General features: G+C 46.1%; 1 protein-coding gene across 1 annotated transcript in view; it reads right to left on the reverse strand.

Moving 5' to 3' along the window:
• Tmem241 (transmembrane protein 241) overlaps positions 1-15563 on the reverse strand; it is a 127012-nt gene extending 111449 nt beyond the window's left edge. The window contains exons 1-3 of the mRNA XM_059246451.1: positions 15427-15563; positions 11591-11637; positions 5885-5962 (exon numbers count right to left, since the gene is read on the reverse strand). Of these exons, the coding sequence (XP_059102434.1) occupies positions 5885-5962; positions 11591-11637; positions 15427-15498 (197 nt within the window). The 5' untranslated portion in view covers positions 15499-15563. The remainder of the gene's footprint in view (positions 1-5884; positions 5963-11590; positions 11638-15426) is intronic.
• Positions 15564-19630: the final 4067 nt, after the last annotated feature.

The raw sequence follows: 19630 nt of genomic DNA on the forward strand, positions 1-19630 counted from the left end.
TGAAGAGATGGCTCAGAGGTTAGGAACACTGGCTGCTCTTCCAGAGGTCCTGAGTTCAATTCCCAGCACTCACATGGTGGCTCACAACCATCTGTAATGAGATCTGGTGCCCTCTTCTGGCTTGCAGGCATACATGCAGGCAGAACATTGTATAAATAATAAATAAAAATCTTTGAAAAAAAAAAAAAAAGAATGGTCTTCAAAGCCTCAGATATTTGAATGCTTATTTGAAAGGAGGTGTGGCTTTGTTGGAAGAAGTGTGTCACTGGGGACAAGTTTTGAGGTTTCAAAAGCCCATGCCAGGTCCAGTATCTCTCTCTTCCTGCTACTTGCAGATCTAGATGTAGAACTCTTGGCTCCTTCTCCAGCACCATGTCTGCCTGCACACCACCATGCTTCCTGCCATGATGATATGATAATGGACTAACCCTCTGAACCTGTAAGCCAGCCCCAATTAAATGCTTTCTTTTATAAGAGTTGCTGTGGTCATGGTATCTCTTCAAAGGAATAGAACATTGACTAAGAAAGACATAAATAGCTTTTTGGTTCTTTTCTCTAAAATTCAAAGAATAAAAGGAGGCCAGAGAGTTGAGGATGAAGTTCAGCTCCCAGCACCCAGATCAGGTAGTTAACAACTGCCTGTAACTCCAGCTCCAAAGGTTCCCACTCGCTCATCTGGCCTCCAAGTACCTGCACACATGTAACATACACACACACACACACACACACACACACACACACACACACACACGTAAAAATTAAAATAAAAAAATAGCGAAATTCATGAACCACAAAAGGAGCATTTAGAGAGAAATTTATTATAGATTCATAGGTAGGAGCTTAAGGAGTTTAGAGAGAAGAAGAAGGAGAGGGAGAAAGAGAGTGTGCCCATATAATAGGAGGGTACCAGCTTTCAGCTGCTAGTCTGGGGGGCTTTTAAAAGGACTTACGGCAGAAACAAGAGTGGACAAGGGCCGAAGGTGAGCTGTTAGTCCAGGTGGCCCAGCCAGGTGGGTACCCAGGAACCTCCTATTACTTTCAGTCACACAATCAGTACGACCTCTACTCAGACAGGCTTGTTTAGGAGTACGCTGGCTAATTTTATGTCAACTTGACACAGGCTAGAGTCATCTGAGAGGAGGGGACCTCAATCGAGAAACTGTCTCCATAAAATCCAGCTGTAGGTGAGCCTGAAGGGCATTTTCTCAATTAGTTATTGATGGGGAGGGCCCAGCGCATTGTGGATGGTGCCACCCCTGGACTGGCGGTCCTGGGTTCTGTAAGAAAGCAGGCTGAGCGAGCCATGATGAGCAAGCCAGTAAGCAGCACCCCTCCATGGCCTCTGCATCAGCTCCTGCCTCCAGGATCCTGCCCTGCGTGAATTCCTGTCCTGACTTTTTTCAGTGATGGACCATGGTGTGGAAATGTAAGCCAAATAAACCTTTCCCTCCCCGGCTTGCTTTTGGTCATGGTGTTTCATCGAAGCAACAGTAACCCTAACTAAGACCAGGAGATATCAGAGAAACAGGAACCAGAACCCTCTCCTGACGTTCTCAGAACCGCTGCCCCAGTTCCTGTCTCCTGTTCTCATCAAAAGTTGTCCATTCACACAGATGCACACCGACCTCTGGTCACGTTGCTACTGAACAGCCGGTAAATAACAAGGCAAGAATCTAAGTCAAGCCTCCCCAGCCTAAGCTTTCAATCACGTCTTTGCACTTTGCTTGCACACCCACTGTACTCTAACCAGGAACTTGTTTCCCATGGTCACAGCCCTGCCTGCAACAACAGATGTCTACAACCCCACCAAAAGAGTGAATACAGAGAAGAGCATGCCATCCCCACCCTCATGGGCCCAGAGACACTGTAGATGGTGGCGGTGCCCTAGGAAAGGGCTTTCCCAGTTCTGACCTGTCACAAACCCCCAGCAGGCCATGCGCCAGGAGTCCAGGACTTAGGCCGCAGCAGAGCGCTGACGAGAAAGTAGCCCGTGGGTGCCCAAGTCATGCAAGCAGCTGGCTTGGCTGCAGCAGCCCGGGCTTTGGAATTTAAGGTCAGTAAAGTCCCAGACCTCTGCACTTGAGTCCCTCTTAAAACAAACAAAGGAAACTCCTGCTGAGTTACAGACTCCAAGAAATGAGAATGTCTGCACTGCTCACTGTGGACGTGAGGAAAAGAAAGCAACCCTAGAGAACGTCTATGTGCCAATCCCTACTCTGACATAACTTCAGCCGGATACAGAAGAGACTCCTGGGAAATATGGCAGGGAGGCTGGGTGAGCATTTTGCTCCAAACATCTGGGCCAGGACCAGGCACAGGACATCAAAGCTTCTACTGCCCTGCCATCTCACTTGGGGCTTTCAGGAAAGAGCAGTATGTGCTCAGGAGAGAGTGGTCGCCCCCAGCCAAAAGGGGTGCAGGCATTTTCCTTAGGACTTCAGACATCTTCGGAGGTTGTAACTGGCCTGGCAGGGATGAAGATATTCCAAAGACACATCTGTGTCCCTCACTCTAGCTGTCAGACTGTTCAAACAATGGACTCCTCCGGGAAACTCAAATTACCCAGAAGTCTCAAACTGGAAAAACAGAATGCCTAGGCCAGTCAGAGGAGAAACTTTCCTACCAGGAAGAGATGTACAACCTGCCAGACGACCTACAGAAGACAACCACAGGTCAGTGGGGGGCAGGGCCACAAACTGCCGGAACTGCTTTGGCATACATAACTCTGGCCGTGCCGTTAAACTGTGACCTCACTTCAGGACCCTGGAGAAAGTCGTGGGGGTCGGGGGACATCAATGGCTCTCTTTGTCCCTCCTCCCAAGTATGATCAAGGTGAGTGCATCTTCTTTTTCTACTTTTCACTACTAACTTAGCTATTTTAATTGGTTTGTTGAGGGCAGATGCTGAACATGGCTTATTGGAGCACAGGCTGTGACCCTGAATCCGTAACAGTTGACTATAGGGATCCCAGCCACTCTGAGCGGTGAGAAACTGCCATCCTCCACCGCATTCTAACTAAGAAACACACCGTAGGCCTAGCGTGGTACACACCTATTGTTGGTAAACCGAGAACCACCCACATTCCAGAACCAGATGCTCCCCCAGATGGCCTTCAGCCACTCAGCGCCAGAAGCCGCGTCATCACCAGGCACCAGATGTGACACATTTCCACTGTGACCCCGAGTCTGGTACCCTTCATAACGCCTGCACCTTCGCTTTCACAAAAGCTTGCTCTTCCTCTTCCATGCTCTGTCCGGTGGCCTTTCACACTTCCCCTTCCCCTCCCCCAATAAATCCCTTTTATGAGTCTATTGTGTGGTGTGATCTTTGTGGCATTCTTTGACCCTCCAATCACCCAGGATGCAGAGGCAGTGGATCTCTTGAACTCTGTGAGTTCAAGGCCAGCCTGTTTTACACAGCAAGTTCCAGGCCACCCAAGGGCTGCATAGTGAGACTCTGTCTCAAAAACCAGAAAATAAAAGAAAAACACTGCAATTACAATCCAGGACATGCCCAAAAGGGGTTGGACCTGGGAGGTGTCCTTCCGGGTCCAACTGTCACATATATTAACATTTCGACAATAGTGGGACCCTGTTGCACACATTGTCTCATAATCTGCTTAATTTCACAATTTCCCATGGCAAAAAGCCACACCCCATTTACTGATAATTGAATTAATGACCATTGACTTGCATTAATAATAACTGAACAATACCAACGGACAGTGGTGGCACGTGCATTTAATCCCAGCACTGGAGAGGCAGAGGCCAGAGGATCTCTGTGAGTTTGAGGCCAGCCTGGTCTACAGAGGGCCTATGGTTGGATATTTAAGTCAATCTTGCATTTTTTACTATCCCAATGCTGTACAAGTATTCTTGAATATATTGTTTTCTCACGTGTGATTTTTTTTTTCATAATACTCAAGATAAGTTCCCAGAATGCAGCCCTGAAGTTTAACTGGTTACGAAGCCACTTTGTAGAGGGGCTACACTGACCAGGCTCCTTTAAAGGCCTAACACTGAGTCTAAGAGCCAAGGCTTGAACATCAGGAATAGAGGAGGCACCCGTCTCCACATTTAATTCATCATCTGGTGGCTTTGGCCTCTTACGTGGGTTAATTCTTTCATTACCTTATTCACCCACAAAGGAAACAAAATAGAATTAAAGTCTGTGGTGGTCCTGGCAGGGTCTCAGGTCCCTTTGGTACTGGGGCCTCTGGGAACTGCTGAGCCAGTGAGTATGTCCATGCGCAGGTCTGCATGCATATGCATTCATGTACATGAGGGGAAGGGGCAGCTCCCGGCTGGAGGGGTTGCACGTGATACCACATTGAAGGGTCTCTTGCCTAGGGGTCTGGTTTGAAAACTGTGCTGATCTGCCACGCCCCTTAACTGACTGAGAAGCCCAGATATTGCATCTCATGTGAATCCTGGGTCTGTTTCCATTTGCATGCCACCCTGCCACACTAAGCACTGTGTGAAGTTAGGAAAGTCTGTTGGCATACATCATAAAACTGTTGTCATTGAGATGAAGCCTAATTAAATTAAACCACTTGTTTTTCAAATAGAGCATGCCTTATTGAGAAAACATCTGCTCCCTGCAAACACTCTGCAGCGTTTGTTATGGGTGCCTGGAGGGCTCCTCAAGTGGAATTCTCCGAAATTCTGTATTCTGCTGACATCTAGTGGACCTAAAAATAGCTTCCAAACATGAAAATAAGAGAACAAGGTTCACAGGCTGACCTCCGGCATTGCCCGAAACAGGGACAGCCTACCACTGTAAAGTCAACACTTGTTTTACAAGCAAAAGAACCTCAGCACATTTTTCCTGTTTTGTGTGTGTATATGTGTATACATGTTTGTGTGTGCACGCGTGTGTGCGTGTGCATGTGGAGGCCAGAGGTCAACCTCAGACGTCTTCCTTGGGTGTCTGTACCTTCCTTTCTTTTCTTTTCTTTTTTTAATATTTTTTTTAATTATTTTATTTTTGAGGCAGGGTCTTTCACTAAAGCTGGATGTCACTGATTCTGCTAGGCTGGCTCTGTCTCTACCACCCCCGACCCTGCCAGTGTTGGGGTTACAGACAAACACTTCATTATTTTTTAGTCCACTACTTAGGGCAAAAGTAAGATTTAAAAAGCCACTCTTCTATATCAGATCAGCGTCTTATGTACACCATGAACTGTGACATAACAGAGTCAGGAATAATTAATGAAAAGAAGAGGCCATGAATTTGAAAGAGAGCAAGGAGAGGTATATGGGAGGGTTTGGAGGGAGGAAAGCAAAGAGGGAAATGATGTAATTAAATTATAATCTCAGAAAATTAAAGAAGTAATTTTTAAATAAAAAACCTGAAGAGACCGTGAATTGTCCTCCATGCACTCTCTCTGCTTCCTGCTTGTAGACCACGATGTGATCTCTCAGCTTTGCCTCCACCCTGTGCAGCCACCACGGACCCTAAGCTTCTGGAACTGTGAACCCCAAATAAACCCTTCCTTCTGTAGGCTGCTGTGATCCTGGTGCCTTATCACAGCAACAGAAAAGTCACTAATACACTGGTCCTATTCTTAACGATTCTGTAAGTAGAAAATAATTTAAAATAACTCCCAAGAATATTTAAAGTTGTTCCAGTACGTAAGACAAAGGTAAATTAAAATGTAATTAAAATTAAAATAAAATATTGTAACTGTGTGTCTCTAATAATTTAATATCATATTAGCAACAATATTTAAGATTTATCTTACTATAAAATCACTGAATCTCAAGGTTGGAAGAGAACTAAAAGACCAAACAACTCAGGCACACATTCAAGTTCCCTGGTGCAGTATAATCATGTTTAAAGCACGTGTGTACATCATGAGTCAGTTACAGAGAGGTTGTTATACCTTGAGCTGCTGTTGATCTCCACCCAGCCCAGTTTCCACGACACATGAAGCAGAAGTCCACCGAGGAATGTCTGCCACCTGGAAAGATGGATGCCCAGATGAGTTACTCCAGGCCTACAAGGTCCAACTCAGGCAGCCAGGACAGGCCTGCTGGCAGCCACTAATGCATATCTCCAACCCTTCCACACCTCTCTTCTCCCATTTTCCAGCTATCCTCTCATTCCTCAGACATTTTCCCATCTCTATTCCTTTAAATCCAACTCTCCATGAGTGCTGACATTCTTACACACCTCTAGACATTTCCTGAACCTCACTCATAGCCATCAATATGGATGACTTCCAGACCCCCGTTCTCATCTAGATACTTCTACCCTGAAATTCCATAGCCTCCCAATTATGTCACATGCAAAATGCTATCTTAGACATGCCCTAACCCTGGGCATCTTCCTCCTGCCTTTAGTCAGCCAGCTGAGATGTCACTCAGCTTCACCTAGCACTTCCTCAGACTCCTCTTTGCTAGTCATTGGCAAAATCCTCATGATTGTATTTATCTTAACCACGAGAAAGGGCTCTGTGGTTAAGAGTATCCCCTTCTCTCCCAGAGGGAGAGATGGCTCTGTGGATTCCCTTCTCTCCCAGAAGGAGAGATGACTCTGTGGTTAAGAGTATCCCCTTCTCTCCTGAGGAAGAGAGGACTCTGTGGTTAAGAGTATTCCCTTCTCTCCTGAGGGCCCACGTTCAGATCCCAGCACCAATGTTGAGTGGCTCACACCTGCCTGTAACTCCAGTTTCAGGAGACCCAATGGCCTCCTCAGTCACTGCACACCCATGGTGCACACACTTATAAAAATAAGTATTTAAATAAAAAGGGAGGGGGTTGTGAGTTCAAAGGCATCTCCTGGAGATGAAAGAGAGGTGATAATTCCAAATATTCTCTTTAGTGATGTTTCTTATCCTTATACTGGGGCTCCAGGTAATATTCAGCTTCTAGAGCTACCACAAATGCAGCAAATCCCCACTGATCCCTTTAAATAATGAACCCATAAAGGAGCTACTGCTAGCGAAGCCACCCATGTATCTCGAAGATTGGTGGTGGGTCCACAGCTCCCTCAGCCCTCATGCAGCTAACCTCTTCGTGACAGTTTCTAGTGCTGTCCCTGATATTTTCCACTGTCTGAATCTGGATGTTCTAATTCATCATGATCACAGCCATGTCACATCCAGGTCCAGGGTCACATGTGACAGTAATCTGACCTCCAGGACACTCTCAGTGTTTTGTCACCTTTATATTAAAGATGACTCATTCATACACTTTAAGATTCTATTTTTAGTCACAAATGACCTGAGACACCTCACGTCAGGAACGACTATAACATACTTATGTGTTGTGATACTATACCGAGAAGCTGACCTCCAGGAGAAAGTCTCTCATGTGTGACTCAAAGCCTCCTTGACTTGGGCTATCCCTCCCCAGGACAAACTCTCTCTCCCTGCCTTGGGGTTTCTCAAGGCATACAGCCTGCAACCTCGAAATATGCCAGGTCATTTCCTACTTCTTGGAATTGTGGGTACTGCCCCATTACTCATGCATCAGGAGACAACTGGTCAGTAGGAAGAACTACTGTTTCACTGCCCAGCCAAGAACAGAACAGCTAGTTCATGCCATGAATCAGCCTGATCTAGAGCAGAGGTCTGAACCCGGTCAATTTCCCACACCCCACCCCCAGACATGTAGCAGTGCTTGGAGACCTTTCTCTCTCTCTCTCTCTCTCTCTCTCTCTCTCTCTCTCTCTCTCTCTCTCTCTCTCTCTCTCTCTCTCTCTTTGGTTTTTCAAGACAGAGTTTTTCTGTGTAGCCCTGGTTATCCTGGAACTCACTCTGTAGATCAGGTTGGCCTCAAACTCACAGAGATCCACCTGCCTCTGCCTCCTGAGTGCTGGGATTAAAGGCATGCACCACTAACTCCCAGCCTATATTTACATTTGTGTTTATATTTAATATATTTTTATTTTATATGTCTGTGCATCATGTCTGAAGTGTCTGTGGAGATAAGGCATAGGTGTAGAATCCTCTGGAACTGGAGTTATAGACAGTTATGAACTACCATGTAGGTGCCAGGAACTGAATCTTTGTGAGTGCAGCCAGGCAGTGGTGGCGCATGCCTTTAATCCCAGCACTTGGGAGGCAGAGGCAGGTGGGTCCCTGAGTTCAAAGCCAGGCTGATCTATAGAGTGAGTTCCAAGACAGCCTGGGCTACACAGAGAAACCCTAAAAACAACAACAACAAACAAACAAACAAACAAAAAACGTGGTAAAATAGTTCAGCAGGTAAAGGGACTTGCCACCAAACCTGAGGACCTGAGTTTGGTTCCCAGGCCCCACACGGTAGGAGAGAACCAAACCCTGGAAGTCGTCCTCTGACCTCTGCCCATTAACTGTGGCACATGTACACACAAAAATAAACAGGTAAATAAATAATACAAATAAATGTAAAATGAAAGAAAAGAGCAGCGACTACTCTTAACCACAGAGCCATTTCTCCATTCCCCCAAACATACTTTAAAGAGACCGTAGAAAACTAACTATATATTGTTTTAAGGATCCCAAGGCAAAAGGAAGAATTAACAATAAATGGGCATATCAAAAGTTGTTTACTGAGGGAAGGGCAGCTTTCTCAGTGACTAGATGCTTAAGTAAACTGAGGATGGTTAGGAGCTTTATCAAACATATATGGATAGCTAGCTACATGATATCTTCATGGAGTAAAATAATCATAAATGGAAATGCAAAATGGAAGTGATCACAACAGAAAGAACATGTTTATCCATAAAGACAAAGCATTTAAGTAATAAAATAATTGTAAATAAATTAAAAGGTTAAAAAACAAATTGCAAAATTTTTTCCAATGAACATGATAGTCAAGAGGTAGTACCTTTTTATTTTTTTCTTTTCTTTTTTTTTGCGTGCTTTTATTTTTTTCTTTTCTTTGCATGTGTGCATGTGTGTGTGCATGTGTGTGTGTGTGTGTGTATACCAAAGGGGACCAGAAGAGGGCATCAGAATCCCTGGACTTGAAGTGTGTGTGTGTGTGTGTGTGTGTGTGTGTGTGTGTGTGTGTGTGTACCAAAGGGGATCAGAATCCCTGGATCTGACGTTACAGTCTCAGGCTGCCTGATGTGGACGCTGGGAGCTGAGTTCTGGTCCTTGCAAGCACTCTTGACACTCAGGCAGCTTCTCCAGCCCTAGTGATTATACCATTAAAATGTAAAAATGTACTAAAATGTACTAAATGGTACGGGTGGTTCAGGCCTGAGATCCTGGCTACTGGGAATGCTGAGGCAAGAAGATCACAAGTTCAAAGCTTGCCTGAGCTACAGAGTAAGTTTAAATCCAGCCTGAGTAACTTAGAAAAGCTTTGTCTTAAAAAAGAAATGTTAAGGGCTGGTGATATAGCTGAGTAGTAGAGAGCATCTCCAGCAGGTGTGGATCCTAGGCCCAATCCCCCGTACCAAAAACAGAATGCACCAAACTAATTAAAAATGCAGTGAAATTAAGTGGATAAAGGCACAAATAGAGAATTCATTGAAAATAAATAGTAAGCACAAGGAAATTATCTGACTATGTACTGTTATTTGCTCATGAAATTTGGAGAAAGGAAAAATAAGAGACATAGTTTGGATATGGTATTATAGAAACTTTCATATGCATGCAGGGTTAAAAGGTAAACTGGGGCTGGAGAGATGGCTCAGTGGTTAGGAGCACTGGTTATTTTCCTGGGGTTCAGTTCCCAGAACCCACATAGCAGCTCACAATGGACTATAACTCTAGCTCCAGGAGATCCCATGCCTTCTTCTGAACTCTGGGGGCAACAAGTACGTATTATACATACATACATACATACATACATACATACATACATACATACACACACACATACAGGCAAAACATTCATACACATAAAACAAAACAAATCTTCAAAGAAAAGGAAATCGGTAAAATAGTTTTTTTGTTGTTGTTGTTGTTTGTTTGTTTGTTTGTTTTTTTGGTTTTTCGAGACAGGGTTTCTCTGTGTAGCTTTGCGCCTTTCCTGGAACTCACTTGGTAGCCCAGGCTGGCCTCGAACTCACAGAGATCCACCTGGCTCTGCCTCCCGAGTGCTGGGATTAAAGGCGTGCGCCACCACCGCCCGGCTAAAATAGTTTTAAGAAATGATTTATTGCCAGGCATGGTGGCCCATGCCTTTAATCCCAGCACTTGAGAAGCAGTGGCAGGCAGGCAAACTCTGTGAGTTCGAGGCTAATGTGGTCTACATAGTGAGTTCCAGGACAGCCAGCCAGAACTATGTAGAGAGACCCTGTCTCAAAAAAAATAAATGAGAGAGAGAGAGAGAGAGAGAGAGAGAGAGAGAGAGCGCCAAAGAAGTTCTTTTACCTAATTTCTTAAGTGGGAGTATCCAAGAAGTCATTCCAAGTTTGACAGGTTCAAACACAAAAACGTCTGAGGCTTTTATGCTTCCTAAGTGGGACATGATTCAGTGCCTACTGAAGTGCAAAATTCAACAGGATCCACTGTACCTGGCGTAGATCCTGGAGTAATGGCACCAAGGCTTTGAAGCAACTTTTTGTAAAGTCAGTGATTGCTATCTGAGTTGCTCTTTTGAAGGATTCACAGAGCCTTTGCATGGCTTAGTCTCCAGACATACCCGGCAAGCCAGGAAGCTCCCATACGGCTGAGAATTGCTTAGGTAATGGGTCCTTCAAACACCTCTAGATACGTTTTGGTATCTTCTGTATAACAATAAAGAGACTTTTGCAAAGCCATGAGGCAGTCACTCCTTCAGAGGCTCATGCTGCTGCTGCTGCTGCTGCTGCTGCTAAGCCATTGAACATGCCAGAGTGACTCTGTCTGGACTAACCAGAGTAACACAGAACACCAACACCAGACTAACAAAATGGATAAACTATAGTGTCTCTAGCTGATGATGAACCTATGTGTCCAGTTGGAGTCTCCAGCTTGCCGCTGTAAAGTCAGGAAAGCACCTCTCTCTCTCTCTCTCTCTCTCTCTCTCTCTCTCTCTCTCTCTCTCTCTCTTTCCAAACCCCGCCTGCTCAGAGTGTTCCACATTTGCACCAGCCGCTCAAATCCCAGCCTAACCTCTCAGCTTCTGAGAATACTCGGGCACAAACCCAGCTGTGGCGAAAACATCATCACCCCTCACCAACAATCTATAAAACTTTCCTGCTCTGGCCTGGGTGCACAACTTCTCTGGCCTTGTTCTCTGAGGCCGATGAACCTGCCCTGGAGTTTATACCTGTTGTTAGACTTCTTTAATTTGGCTTGATAGAGCTTGGGGGTGGGGCTAGAAAACCTATTACTATGTAGTTCCTAAAAGTGTTTCAAAGAACATTGTAAGACATTGTTTGAACATTTCCTACCAATGTGTATGAAGGTAGTTAAAGATCTTTGCCCTGGGAGCTAGAGAGGTGCTGCTGCTCTTGCAGAGGACTAGAATTCAATTCCCAGCATCCATGTCAGATGGCTTACAACTACCTGTAACTCCACGCCCTCTTCTGGCCTCCATGGGCACTTCATTCATGTGGCATATACAATACACACACACACAAACACACACACACACACACACACACACACACACACACACAGATTTTAAAAAACAAAATCTGAGGGAAAAAAAACGATACTCACCCTTGGAATAACGTAGGGTAGGTAAATTTCAGGACAGACAGGACATACTGAAAAACAAATACCAGGTTAATGGACATTTTGAATGACAGCGAATTGATAGAGCATATAATAATATGCCTATTGAAGAAATCTGAGTGTGTCACATAAAGGCATTCATCCTCCCAAGTCATGAATGGGCAAAAGAACGGCCTTCCAAGTTATATTGAAGAGAACAGCTGGGGTAAATTTATAGTTTTGTTTTGTTATTGTTTGCTTGTTTGTTCTTGAAATAGGATCTTGTCTGTAACCCAGCCTAGCCTAGAACTTGCTATGTAACCCAGGATCCAGGTAATCCTCTGGCCTTGGCCTCCTAAGTACTGGAATTGCAGGTATGTTCCACCCTACCCTAACTCAATTTGTATTTATACTCTTTCTTTTTTAATTCTTTGTCATGTATAATTTGTTGATATAATGTATGTATGTATACACGTTCACATGTGTGGAGGTCAGAGGACAACCTTAGATGCTCTGCCTTCCACCTTGCTTGAGACAGGCCTCTTCTCAGTCACCATTGCACACCCCAGACACACACCATTACGTCAGGCTTTTAGGTGGGTTCTAGGAATCTGAACTCAGGTCCTCACACTTGAGAGGCATGCACTTTTACCTGAGCATCTTCTCCAGCCTTTCTATTAAGTCTTTAGTCAGATTTATAGACCTTTATAATGGAGGAGTTGTGTTTTGTCTTTGGAGATATCTTTTTCTATTGTGAACACTTTTAAGTTTATTTATTATCTAAAGCCATTAGATAGGAAAGCGCTCTTAATTCTCTACATTATCTTTAAAAAAAAAATTCAGCTAAGCCAGGTGCAGTGGCGCACGCCTTCAATCCCAGCACTCAGAAGGCAGAGGCAGGTGGATCTCTGTGAGTTCGAGGCCAGCCTGGTATACAGAGCGAGATCCAGGCCCCTGGAGATACATAGTGAGACTCTGTCCCAAAAAAGTGCAGAGAGGAAGGGAGGGGGGAAGCAAAGAAGAAAGGAAGGGATTAAATAAACAAAAGAGAGTCAATGGTTTTGAGGAAGTTCACAGAAGTATCTTCCCAGCCTACCCAAACTCTCCCTGAATAAGCTCCTAAATGTTACAACTATGGATAATTTCCTGTGCTGGATAATTTCACTTGCATCATTCAGCATGTCCTACCCTACCTTTTCCTGGTGCTTCTATTCTGAACCACAGAAAGGATGAAGTGAGACCTGGGCATATTCCGGAACACCAGGAACAACCTTAGCTTTGATACCAGTATTTACTCAATGTATCGTGTGCTTAGCTTTGGTCCACAAACTGAGGGAGATCGAAGATATTGAAGCTCAGGCATGGGGGTGTGGTCAGTGGCTGAGCATATGGAGATGGGGGTGTGGTTAGTGGCTGAGCATATGGGGATGGGTGTGGTCAGTGGCTGAGCATATGGGGATGGGGGTGTGGTCAGTGGCTGAGCATATGGAGATGGGGGTGTGGTCAGTGGCTGAGCATATGGGGATGGGTGTGGTCAATGGCTGAGCATATGGGGATGGGGGTGTGGTCAGTGGCTGAGCATAGGGAGATGGGGGTGTGGTCAGTGGCTGAGCATATGGGGATGGGGGTGTGGTCAGTGGCTGAGCATATGGGGATGGGGGTGTGGTCAGTGGCTGAGCATATGGAGATGGGGGTGTGGTCAGTGGCTGAGCATATGGGGATGGGGGTGTGGTCAGTGGCTGAGCATATGGGGATGGGGGTGTGGTCAGTGGCTGAGCATATGGGGATGGGGGTGTGGTCAGTGGCTGAGCATATGGGGATGGGGGTGTGGTCAGTGGCTGAGCATATGGAGATGGGGGTGTGGTCAGTGGCTGAGCATATGGGGATGGGGTATGGTCAGTGGCTGAGCATATGGGGATGGGGGTGTGGTCAGTGGCTGAGCATATGGGGATGGGGGTGTGGTCAGTGGCTGAGCATATGGGGATGGGGGTGTGGTCAGTGGCTGAGCATATGGGGATGGGGTGTGGTCAGTGGCTGAGCATATGGGGATGGGGGTGTGGTCAGTGGCTGAGCATATGGGGATGGGGGTGTGGTCAGTGGCTGAGCATATGGGGATGGGGGTGTGGTCAGTGGCTGAGCATATGGGGATGGGAGTGTGGTCAGTGGCTGAGCAAATGTCTAACATATGCGAAGCCCTGGGTTCCATTTGTATTAGTACCACAAAATAAAGCAAATTGCTGAAGCTCTCACCTCACTTTTATTAAAGAGGCAGAGGCAGGCAGATCTCTGAGTTTGAGGCCAGCCTGGTCTACATAGTGAGTTCCAGGACAGCCAGGGCTACACAGAGAAACCTTGTCTCAAAAAAGAAAAGAAAAGAAGAAAAGAAAGAAATCTATCGGCTGGTAAATGGCTCAGAGGTTAAGAGTGCTTACAGATCTTGAAAAGACCCCAGTTAGATTCCCAGCATCCACACGGGTTGGCTCACAACCACCTTTAACTCCCTCTCTAGGAGCCCCAGTGCCTCTAGCCTCCTCAGGCATCTGTATTCACATGCACATACCCACACACAGACACACGCATACATGTAATTAAAAATAAATATTTTTAAAAGGAAATCTATGACAAATTGAATGTTAGCTCTAAAAATGTCTCTGAGCTAAGTGTAGTGTTGCTTGACTATAATCCCAGCACTCAGGAGGCAGAAGGAAGAGGCCAAGCCAGCCTTGATTACACAGCAAGGCCCTGGGGGGGGGGGGGCGGCTGGTGAGATAATCTGAACCGACTCCTGCAAGATGCCCTCTGACCTCCACACGTGCCCCATGGTAGGTACACGCCCACACATACACACACGAAAGAAAGAAAGAAAGAAAGAAAGAAAGAAAGAAAGAAAGGAAGGAAGGAAGGAAGGAAGGAAGGAAGGAAGGAAGGAAGGAAGAAAGAAAGAAAGAAAGAAAGAAAGAAAGAAAGAAAGGAAGAAAAAAAAAAAGGCTGGAGAGATGGCTCAGCAGTTAGGATCCTTCCAGAGGATCTGAGCACACGATGGCTCACAACCCTCTGTGACTCCAGTTCCAGAAATCTAAGGCAGTCTGGGCTCTGCAGGCACGCAGCACATACCGCACAGATAAACACGCAGGCAAAACAACCATATGCATAAAATAAAAATAAATCTTTAAAAAATAAATAATTAATAATAGCCAGGCGTGGTGGCCACACCTACAAATCCCACAGAACTTGGGAGGCAGAGGCAGGAGGATCCTGAACTCAAGGCAACGTTTCTCTCCTCTCAAATAGGAGTTCCTGCCTCTCAAGATTTTTAAACCTTTGGATATAGCGGAAAAACTTGAAATGGAATAAAGACTAAATGAGTCCACCAGTAGGGTAAGGGCTGATAAATTCATCTTTTCCACCGCTTATGGAACTTTGGGTCCTGGGGCAGAAGGCTGTTGAGGGTGGGGCAGAATGTGTCTGATCCCTTCAACGCTTCCTTCCCTGAGGGAAGAGGGGCGACTGCTTTCTGTTTGTTTGCGTATATATGTATTTATTTACTTGAGACAGGGTTTCAAGTATCCCACACTGGCCTCAGACTGGCGAGGTAGCTGAGGATGACCCTGAAGCCCGCATCCTCCTGTCTCCACCTTCCAAGAACTGAGAGTGTCTGTGAGTCCCGGGGATCTTGGAGATAGTCCTCCGAGCCCGGGGAGTTCCGGGGGAGTGGACTCGGAGTCGGTTTCCTCGCGGTCCCCATGCGGACCAGCCAGCCCGGGGCAGCTCCGGTGACGTGGAGCGCACGGCTCGCAGCCCACGCGCACTCGCAGCCCACGCGCAGTCGCCCGCACGCTCACCTTGTTCGTGAGGTGAGAAGCCAGGTAGCAGGTGCAAAAGGTGAGGCCGAGCAGGGACCGCCTCCCGATCATCTGGCGGCTCGCTCGGCTTCCCGGAGTGGCGGCGGCCCCCACCGGAGCCCACCCGGCCGCCTCCGACTCCGCCGCCCGGCCACGGGGCTCCGCTCCGCCAATCAGCGAGCCGCTCGCCCGAGGGCCCGCCTCCTTAAAGGGGCCGCTCCTGCTGCGGAGCGCCGCTGCGCTGCTGGCCCGGAGTCCCGGGGTGGTGAGACCCGGGGTGGTGAGACCCGGGTCCTCTCTGGCTGCCGGTGGTAGAAAATGATAGAAGAGAAAGTAAGCAGGTTACAGAAGACGTCACAACATTCCTTTATGGTTTTTATGGTTTGAAAAAAAAAATAGCCATAACCATTACTGAATGACTGGATGAAAATGCTCAAGGCTTTAGCGAATTTTTCCTATTTTCTACGTCGCTTCCGTTTAACTTTGGCAAAAACACAAATAAATTAGCCACAATAGAAGTTAATCTTAAAAGGGCTAGAGAGATGGTTCAGTGGTTAAGAGTGCATACCGCTCTTGCAGAGTGCAGAGACTGGAGTTCGGTACCCAGCATCCACCTCAGGGGACCCCAGCTCCAGAGGCTTCCCTCTGCACTCTCTGTGCACCAGCACCCAACACGTGCACAAGAACAAAAGTACATTCTGAAGTACGATATGCACATAATCAAAAATAAAATAACTCGCCGAGCAGTGGTGGCTCACGCCTTAATCCCAGCACTCGGGAGGCAGAGCTAGGCAGATCTTTGAGAGTTTGAGGCCAGCCTGGTCTGCAAAGCGAGATCCAGGACAGGCACCAAAGCTACACAGAGAAACCCTGTCTCGAAAAACCAAAAATAAAATAAAATAAATAAACCTAAAAATTTTTTAAAACGGGGCTGAAGGGACTAGACTGACTATGATTGTAAGAAAAGTCATCCCATTGTGCGGAAATGTCTATAAAAGCAATTTATCTGTACATAGTGCCAGAGGCCTGTAATCTCAGCAGTGGGATAAGGACAAAGGCGGTTCGGAAGTAAATTCAAAGTTCACCTGGGCTGCTAAGGGGATCCAAGGCCAGTCTGGGCTATGTGAGGCTTTGGGCAGCAGACAGGAAGGGAGACCGTCTTTTCCGAAGTAAAATTTTAAACATAGCCTGGGTTGCCTGGACAGGAAGTTAACCCAGGTGCCCGCAAACAGTCGGAAATGAACAAAGAACACGTTGATGATTTGCATGGGTAATAAAAGGGGCAGGTGGGCAGGACAGATGGTTCAGCAGGTAAGGGCACCTGCTGCCAAGACTGACTACTTGAATTCCAAAAGCAATAAGAAGAAAACAAATAAAGGAGATGAAAGTGTGAAGGGGATATTGCAGGTGTCCAGGAGGAGTGGGAAGAATAGTTAGGGAAGGATGTAATTAAAATACACTGCAGACATAGGAAATTTTCAAAGAATAAATAAGAAGTCTTTCAAATTTTGTTGCTATTGTATTAGGTTAGTGTTGTCGCTTGGGGGATGGGTGGATGAACTTCGGGGACGGGGGAGCCACTGCAAACTGGGCCCTGACTGTGTGCATGGAGAAAGCGGGCTGAGGAGGGAGGAGTGCCCACTCACTGTTCTCCCTCATGTGACAGCTGCTTCACTGTCCTGTGGCCTTGACTTTACCACCAGGATGGGCTGTACCCTTGACTGTGAGGAGAATGAAACTTCCTCCTCTCCGTTGCCTTCTCAAGGTGTCTTATCACAGTGACAGGAAAAAGAAACTCAGACATAGGTTTGTATATTTTTCCTAAAGATACAGGAGGGTTCAAATATGTGATTATAATATTTTGTTACTTAATTTTATTTTAAAGTTCAAAAATTTTAAAAACCCAGAATGTGGACCTGGCTTCTGACCAAATGCAAAAATGCCAGCTAAATATTTATAAACAAATGCTGTGAAAGATTATTGTTGGGCTGGAGAGATGGATCAATGGTTAAGAGCACTGGCTGCTCTCCCAGAGGTCCTGAGTTCAATTTCCAGCACCCGCATGGTGGCTCACAACCATCTACAGTGGGATCTAATGCCCTCTTCTGGTAATAACGTTGTATGTGAAGACAGAGCACTCATACATAAAATAAAAAAAATCTTAAAAAAAAAATTATTGTTGTTCCCAAACACACCCAGAAATTCTAATCAAATGAAAACAGAGAAGAAACCCAGAAAGTATGACAGGTAAGAAAGTTTCTATCGCAGGACTTGGTGGTCCCTTATAAAAGGAGGCGGAGCCTTTTGTACCATCACCCGCTCCCAAATTACCACACAGAGGCTTATATTAATCATAAATGTTTGGTCGATGGTTCAGGCTTACTAACTAGTTCTTACATTTAAATCCACCCATTTCTATTAATCTATGTATTACCACGTGGTCCATGGTTTACTAGTCCCCTGGTATCTTGCTTCTTTGGCTGCTCCTGCGTCTCCCTGACTCCGCCCCCTCCATCCCAGTCATTTGTTTAACCTTATCCTGCCTTGCCATTGGCCAGAGCAGTTTATTATCAACCAGTGAGAGAAATGCATATTCACAGCATACAGAAGGATCATCCCACAGCAATCCCTTTAGTACCAGCACTTGGGAAGGCAGAGGCAAGCAGATTTCTAAGTTCAAGGCCAGCCTGGTTTACAGAGTGAGTTCCAGGACAGCCAAGGCAACACAGAGAAACCCTGTCTTAAAAAAAACAAACCGGCCGGGCGGTGGTGGTGCACGCCTTTAATCCCAGCACTCGGGAGGCAGAGCCAGGCGGATCTCTGTGAGTTCGAGGCCAGCCTGGGCTACCAAGTGAGTTCCAGGAGAGGCGCAAAGCTACGCAGAGAAACCCTGTCTTGAAAAAACAAAACAAAACAAAAAAAAAAAGATTGTGTCTTAGTTCAGGTTTCTATTGCTGTGGAGAGACATCATGACCACAGCAACTCTTATAAAGAAAACATTTCATTTTGGTGGCTTGCTTACAGTTTCAGAGGTTCCGTCCATTATCATTATGGTGGGGAGCATGTCAGCACGCAGGCCGACATGGTGCTGGAGTAGTAGCTGAGAGTCCTACATCTTGCAGGCAACAAGAAGTCAATTGAGACATTGAGTGGTATCCTGAACATAGGAAATCTCAAAGCCCACCCCCACAGTGACACACTTCCTGTAACACAGCCATACCCACTCCAACAAAGCCATACCTCCTAATAGTGCCACTCCCTGAGATTATGGGGGCCAATTACATTCAAACTACCACAGCTGAGAATGGAAGTTGTTAATAGCCTTGTGACCTCTGCATTATCTGTATGGCCAGGCTACGCCTGGCTTCCCACAGACTTTTACAAACAGGACCAAGGGCGGTGAAGAGCCTAGTGACATTTATGCTATCTGTATGATGGAGACTACACCAGATCCTCCCCCCCGGGCTCTCAAGATGGCACACATAGTCTATATATAGAGGCCATCCTACAGAAGAGGTGACATGAACTTTGAAACGAGTCTCAGTGTCATTGTGCCTTAAGATTTATTGTTCAGACAGGATTGTGTTACACCTGGAAACTTTTTTCTAAATTGTACTGTACTTCAATATGCCTAAAATAAGCTGTCCAAAGTAAGACTCTAGACGTTTGAGCCGCACCAGCTACTGAGTCAAGCTGAACTGGATTTTCTTCTGGCTTTACATGGATCATTACTCTGCCAGCCCTGGGATTTGCAGAGATCCATGGTTCATACAATTGAAAAATCCACTAGCTCTGGAAGGAAAAAGGAAAGGAAGAAAGGAAGGAAGGGAGGAAGGTAGGGAGGAAGGTAGGGAGGAAGGTAGGGAGGAAGGTAGGGAGGTAAAAGGAAAGCCTAGAATCAACCAAGCTTCAAGTACAGTCTGATCCAGATATTCAACAACGATGCCACTGGAGAGTAGAGCGATCACAGACTCATGCTTCATGCAAATACTTTGGTGCCACGATAATCTTTTTGTACTGTGAATATGTGTCTCTGTCTTTCCTCACCTGCCTAAGACACCTGATTGGTTTAATAAAGAGCTGAGCGGCCAAGAGCTAGGCAGAGGAGGCTAGACAGGACTTACCAGGAGAGATAGGAACTCTGGGAAAGAATCTGAGGCTCCAGAGATTTGCCAGCCAGACTCGGAGGAAGTAGGATGCATGG

This window comes from Peromyscus eremicus, chromosome 19, assembly GCF_949786415.1.
Source record: "Peromyscus eremicus chromosome 19, PerEre_H2_v1, whole genome shotgun sequence".
NCBI lineage: Eukaryota > Metazoa > Chordata > Mammalia > Rodentia > Cricetidae > Peromyscus > Peromyscus eremicus.